This window comes from Carettochelys insculpta, chromosome 7, assembly GCF_033958435.1.
Source record: "Carettochelys insculpta isolate YL-2023 chromosome 7, ASM3395843v1, whole genome shotgun sequence".
Classification (NCBI taxonomy): Eukaryota; Metazoa; Chordata; order Testudines; family Carettochelyidae; genus Carettochelys; species Carettochelys insculpta.
Genome location: NC_134143.1, coordinates 8,030,110 through 8,037,114, shown reverse-complemented (window position 1 = coordinate 8,037,114; position 7,005 = coordinate 8,030,110). Strand labels below are relative to the sequence as shown.

The window sequence follows — 7,005 nt, the reverse complement described above, 5'->3', positions numbered from 1 at the left end:
AGGGCCAGACCCTGCACCTGGTACCCAGCCCCCTGCATCAGGTCACAACCAGGTCACAGCCCCCTCCTGCATCCAAACTGCCTTTGAGACCTTGCACCACCTCTTACACATCTCCCCTACTTCAGAATCGTCTCCTGCATCCAGTCCCCCTCCCAGGCAGCGTTCCCTGTAAGCTGGGCACTTGTCCAGCCACTCTGGAGAGATTCCAGTTCCTTGCAGCTGATGAGCAGAGCAGCCACAGCTGGACTGTTTGTTTCTGTCCTCTGGCTTTAAACTTTCTGATGCCAGGACCCTCCTAGAAACAGCTGCATGCACCAGAACCAAGGATTCCAGGTCTCCTTTGAAGAGAAACAGGTGGAATTAACTGAGTTGCAGGGAGATTGATTTGAGCAGCTGGGTAGATATGCCTTGCTAAAAAATTGAAAAAAGACCAGCTAGGAGATCTCGATGCAGAACTTCGCATGGGTCTTTGCAACGAGATCATTTGCTTAGGGGATCTGAGATCATATCATACCAATGAGGCAACATAGCCCTCAGACACTATGGGTTAATTGGCTCTCTAGGTTAGGTAAAGTTATCGTGTATGTTTAGATGAGTGAATTGGAACAATCATATGATGCGAAACTAGATTCAATTGCAGGTCATATTTTTAATATCTTAAGTAGAGCTTTTCCTCCTTGAGACACACAAATTCTACCAGACTTTTCTTTTGCCTTGCTCTGTGTTCTCATGAAAAATCAAACATCTCTGTGGCTCCTTTTCAGTGTCTTCTTAGGGACTTCATGTTTCACTCAGGCATAATAGGCCTGGCTTTATCTTCAGCAACCATTAGCTACAGTTGCACTGACATAGGAATGAACTAGTTAAACCAACGACCTCATGTACAAGAATCCAAGAAGATACATTACATAACGTACTACAAAGCCAGCATGTTTTACCCGCTCCACTAAAGGATGCAAACTAAAAATGGACCAGCAACAAACAAGTGGGGGGCAAATTTGACACAAGGCAGATCTCTCACTGTGTACAAATAGCGACTCTTGGCTGATAAATGGAAGGAAATTTTAAGACTGTTTGTATTGTCGTGAGATCACAGCTTGCAAAAGCACAGGGTTCCGCCAGATGGTTGATTTTTGGAGGACATGCATTTGCCAGGGTGCAGAAAGTGGGGGTCAGGCTCCTTGGGAGGGGCATGAAATTTCATAAGGGGGGTGCAGCACAATCAGCTGCTGGGTCTCAGGCTCATCCCTCTCATTAAAAACGCTGAACTGTGTCACTGTTTTTATATTTGTGTATTCACATTTCTATACTGATTAATAAAGTTTTACATACAACAAACTAATTTTCTTGCATGCGCCAAAAGGAGGTCTTTTTTTTAAAAAAAAAAAAAAAAAAAAAGAAAGAACATAACTGATGTTTCCATTTGTTCAGATTACATGAGACAGGCAGGGATGAAAAATGGGGCCCAACTTAAAAACTTTGCTCACCCCTGTGTTGAGGGGACATGGTATAGATTTGAGGGGTGATATTTGCTCATGGCTAATAGAGGAGTTTGTTCTTATTCCCTTTATTATTGGGGGTGGGACTGGGGGGCGTAGGAAAACCAGAATCTTCTCCTCTTCCTTCCGCCTCCAGTAAAAAAAGTTCCTCTGAAGTCCAGTCAATGTTGGGGAGGGAAAAAAACGAAAAAAGAACATAATTAAGCAATGACGACCCTGCTGCAAAATGTGGATTCTTTGCAGCATACAGTGTCCAGCCACATGTGTTTGTCAGATGTTTATAGAATCTTCATTAACTAAGAGCTTTGCTAGATAACAGCAGCTGAAGCATGGGATCAGGGCCTGAGATAAGGGCAAGTGTACAACCAATCTGCTTGACAACTGACAAGAGGCTGGGGTTTGCAACAGGCTGCAAACGAGCTCAAGAAAGTGATTTGCAAAGGGCACTCCAGCGGTTCCCGTCTGTTTCCCTTTCTTCTGCCTCTAATGACAGAAGAGCACTAAGCGACTGGAATATCCCTGTCCTTTATCCACTTTCTGACGGAGACCAACCCATGAAAAATGCACTATTTGGGGGTGATGGTCGCCTTGTCTGTTTTCAACATCATCGTGTGTTTGACGAGGGGCAAGCCCTTGGAAGCCTGGGGCAAATTGTCAGCCCCAGAGAACTCCGATAAACCCTTTGGTGATCCCGCAGAGGTGGAAGGCGAGTCCCATTTCAACTTTAAAACCTTCCTGGAGAACATGAAAGCAGATTTCCTGAGGAGTTTGAACTTATCTGGCGTCCCTTCACAAGAGAGGTCTAGAGAGGAGCCGCCTCAGTTCATGATTGACCTGTACAACAGATACACCACCGACAAGTCTTCCATCCCTGCTTCCAACATTGTACGGAGCTTCAGTACAGAAGGTAGGAGATGTCCTACTCATGTAGATGGGGGTTTCCCAGAGAACCGTGAGAGTCATTTCCAAACCCCAATGGGAATGGGGAGCCTAATTCCCTTAGGTTTCTTTGAAAATCCCAGTCACCATCTGTTTTGTTATCCTTTCGACTGACTTTATTATAACCTTCAAGGTTTCTAGTCCTTTCCTTTGATCTTACATTGTACAATCTCCCCTTTCTTCCTACACTGATTCAGCTGTCACCACAACTCGATTACGCTGCATTTGTTCCTCAAAGCTAGAGATCTGGGGCTGAGTGGTAAAATTTGGATATTGATGTTCAAACATCCCCAATGCTGGAGAAAGTTTGGCTCCATGCCGTTGCTCCAGCCCTTTAGAAAGATCGGCGCTGAATGGTAAATGTGGCTCCAGATGTCAGCTATCAACACCAGCCCCCACACTCCATTCTAAAGTGACTGGAGCTGGGGCTTGGGATCAGGCCCAACTCAGTAAAATATCCACATGTCCAGGGATTAATTTGTGCCAAACATTGCCAAGGCTGAGCCCCAGAATGTCTAACCTCCAGGCTTAGGAGTTCATAGTCCTGGCATCTCTGGGCTTGCTACATCAGTTATGAATGCAAAAAAATGTCTTGAGCTCCAGCATCCCCTTCATTACAATTTATGTCCTGTGTCCCTCTCAGCTAACACACAACTCAAAGATTTTTTTAAAGGCCCATCAAAAGAAGCAATAAAAAGTGAGGACAGTTAAGTGAAAGTGGTGTTGGCAAAAAAACCATCTGAGACAAATCCGAATGTCTGCTTGGTTTCCATCTAGACACAGCACCGACAATAGTGCTCCAGCCATCTTCACATTCCTGCATGAGCACACCCAGCCCCAACGCAGAAGGTGCAGCCTCCCTGGCCAATTCTCTTGTCATTGTGAAGATGTTTTTGGCAGGTGGACACTTGTGTTAGAAATTGGATTGACACCCATCCCACCCAGACCTGTAGGCAGCCATCAACTGGGGGCAACTTTCCTAAACATAACCAACCTGATCTTCTAGACATACCTGACACCTCTAGATCCCAGGGACTTCAGCAGCTATTATAGGAGCTCTACCCCTGAGAGTCAAGCCTCATCCATCTGGGCTGGAACAGAACCAGGGACTTAGAGGCAAAAGGCGCCCTATCTGATAACCAAGCCACCAAGATTGCCAAAGCCTGCAGCTTCTAATTCAGGCTTTTAAAAGACTGTCTTTATTAATGCTTCCCCAGGGCAAGTTGTTTTGTGCTAACAACATTGGGGACACTCAATTATGTTGGCAGAGGCAGATATAAACCAGAGGAGGTAGGTTACAGTATCCCTGCACCTGAGAAGGGGAACTCACATCAGGGCAAGTTAATGGTGGTGGGAGATGTACTATAAGCTTTAGTTCCTGCTAGTGCCTCTGTGGGAAGCCACTACATCTGCACACTCCCACCAATCAGCTCCCTGTTATGAGCCAACCCCACCTACTTTCGGGGCTGTGTTTGCTCCTTATGTGTGCACAGGCCATGCTCATGCGCACACACACACACAGAGCGTAACTGAAGGTGTGGTTACTGTGGACACCGGCCACTTGATCCCTCGTGGCTTTGTCACCAGTAGGGACCTCCCCCTCTGGGTTTTAAACCCATAACTCTGGAGTGGCCATGGTGTAACTTCACTCCCAGCAGCTCCTAGCAGAGGGTGGACATTTCTTCTGAAACATAACATGCAGCCTACTAAGTGCTTTCGTCCTCATTGCATTAGCTTTGTCACTGGTGTCAGGGTGACAGCATTTCTTAATTTCCTGTTGCAGATGTTGTTTCTATGGCTGCACCAGAAGAAAATCTATTTCAGAAACACCTTTTGATCTTCAACGTCTCTATCCCACGGCACGAAGATGTCACCAGAGCTGAGCTGAGACTCCACATCTCCTGTAATAGGGACACTGGGCCTCACTCTAGACTGGAAGGCAACTTGGTCATTTACGATGTTCTGGATAAAGACCTCTGGGGAAGTCGAGAAGGCACCAATATATTCCTTGTCTCCCAAGATATCCAGGAGTGTGGCTGGGAAATGTTCGAGGTGTCCCGAGCTGTGAAAAGATGGGTCAGGGCAGACCAATCTAAGACTAAAAACAAGCTTGAAATTGTTGTCGAGAGGAAAACCCTGGGTGACTTCGCCTGTGGGAAGCTAGACATCAGTGTTACTCCCAACACTAAAAATCTGCCCTTGTTAATAGTGTTCTCCAACGACCGCAGCAACGGAACCAAGGAGACCAGAGTGGAACTCCGTGAGATGATTGTTCATGAGCAGGAGAGTGTGCTGAAAAAGTTAGCAAAGAACAGCTCTTCACCTGAAGAAGATGAGGAGACAGAGGGAAAATCCTTATTGGTCCCCAGGCACCACCCACCTTCATCCAGAAGCAAGAGAAGCACCAGTAACAACCACTGCCGGAGAACCTCCCTCCATGTGAACTTCCAAGACATCGGCTGGGATTCCTGGATCATTGCCCCCAAAGATTACGATGCATTTGAATGCAAAGGGGGTTGCTTCTTCCCCCTGACAGACAACGTGACCCCTACGAAACATGCTATCGTTCAAACCTTAGTGCACCTCAAAAACCCCAAGAAAGCTGCCAAGGCCTGTTGTGTTCCTACCAAACTGGATTCCATTTCCATCCTCTACACGGATGATGCTGGGGTTCCCACTTTGAAATATAATTACGAGGGGATGAAAGTAGCAGAATGTGGGTGCAGGTAATACAGGGCAGCAGCTTTCAGAGCAAGATCCAACCTTTCTGCTCTTGTGTAAATCTGTACATTACTGATGTAAATGTAAATTCATGCAGACAAGCTTCTTTAAAAAAACAAACAAAAAAAAAAACCTCAAGCTCTCCAAGAATGTAAATAAATTGCATATAATGGGGCATAATGAAACCTGAATTGCCATACTGTGTGACTGAAAACTCAATACGCTATTTAATAACACACAGCAATATATCCTGCAGAATCTGAACACAGTTTTCTGTTAATTTAATTAATCCTTGCGGTTGCAAAGCACAGAATTTGGCTGCCTGGATCCTGACTGTCAGAGCAGCCTAAGGGATTTAGAAGCCCCAGAAATTAATGGGAACTGAGGCTCTAAGGCCCACAGCAACAAAGGGACTTAGGCACCTACAACCCAATGGCTCTGATGTTCCCCAAAACCTCTGCTCAGCAGCTACTTAATCTACAGTAGTAGTAGGCATCCTTCAGTCTGCATAGACTATGGACTTAACCTATAGGCACCTAGATTCACTTGGCATCAGGTTTTGCAGTTAAGGTTTCCAAAGTGCCTGTCTCCCGCCTAAGCAATCCATGAGCCTAGACAAGACAGGCGGAGGAGCGCCTTTCTGACCCAGTCATGTTGGCATGCTCAGAGGCCACCTGACTTCACCCAAAACAGGAGGGGGAGACCCCTGAGTCAAGCCCCTGCTGGGGAGAGTGGATTTGAACAGCCGCCTCTCAGCCGTGGGCCGTAGCCACAGCACTAAAGGGGGAAGTCTTGTGCTCCTTGACCCAATCACAACTTCACGTGGAACCACGGCAGTAGGGGAGACGCCTACTGGGCTAGCCCAGTGGCCAGGCCCCTCATCTGGCTGGCAGAAGAGCCTGGTTCAAATCCCATCCCCCCAGTCAGGCATCCCTATGACTTGAACTAGGGGTTTTCCCCAACCATGCGCCCTAGCCACTGGGGTGGGGACAAACCTAGGATGGAGCAGCTCCTCCATCGTTACCATGTGTGGAGCAAAGCAGGCACCTCACCCATTCTCCCCAGAAAGGAGTTAGCACCTACTCTGCCAGACTGCAGGAGAGGGGTTCCTGGCTGAACATCACATGACCTGTGAGGAGAGGCTGAGGGATTTGGGCTTGTTTGGTTTCACAGAATCACAGGGCTGGAAGGGACCTCAGGAGGTCTTCTAGCCCAGCCCCCTGCTTCAAGCAGGATCAACCCCCACTAAGTCATCCCAGCCAGGACCTTGCCCAGACGGGACTTAAAAACCTAAGGGATGGAGAATCCGCCACCTCTCTAGGCAAAAGTGTTGGAAGCGGGTACCGGGACTTGAACCAGAGACTTCTTGATCTGCAGTCAAATGCTCTACTACTGAGCTATACCCCCACTTGTGCAGAAAAGAGAAGACTGAGGGGTGATTTGATGGCAGCCTTCAACTTCCTGAAGGGGCACTCTAAAGAGGATGGAGGCTGTTCTCAGTGGTGACAGATGGCAGAACAAGGAGCAATGGTCTGATGTTACAGATGGAGAGGAGTAGGTTGGATATCGGGAAAAACTACTTCACCAGGAGGGTGGTGAAGCACTGGAATGCATTGCCTGGAGAGGTGGTGGATTCTCCATTCCTGGAGGTTTTTAAATCCTGGCTTGACAAGGTCCTGGCTGGGATGACTTAGTTGGGGTTGATCCTGCTTGAAGCAGGGGGCTGGAGTGGATGACCTCCTGAGGTCCCTTGCAGCCCTAGGAGTCTGTGATTACATGCAGAGACAAGTGCCTTCATCCCTGAGCTCCATGACAGCTCTGGGGGCGTGGGGCAGAACTATTGCAT

The 7,005-nt window shown here is 47.5% G+C and overlaps 1 protein-coding gene across 1 annotated transcript; it reads left to right on the top strand.

Annotated features, from left to right (window-relative positions):
• The first annotated feature begins 2,060 nt into the window (after positions 1-2,060).
• Positions 2,061-5,168, top strand: GDF2 (growth differentiation factor 2). Its single transcript, XM_074999836.1, has 2 exons — positions 2,061-2,406; positions 4,222-5,168. Exons 1-2 carry the CDS (start codon positions 2,061-2,063, stop codon positions 5,166-5,168), a joined length of 1,293 nt encoding a protein of 430 aa, XP_074855937.1.
• The last annotated feature ends 1,837 nt before the right edge of the window (positions 5,169-7,005 follow it).

Excerpts from the sequence above, each read along its gene's own strand:
- GDF2 (XM_074999836.1), top strand. The coding sequence starts at position 2,061 with ATGCACTATTTGGGGGTGATGGTCGCCTTGTCTGTTTTCAACATCATC. Across the intron at positions 2,407-4,221 it reads ACGGAGCTTCAGTACAGAAG|ATGTTGTTTCTATGGCTGCA; the intron begins GTAGGAGATGTC and ends TTCCTGTTGCAG.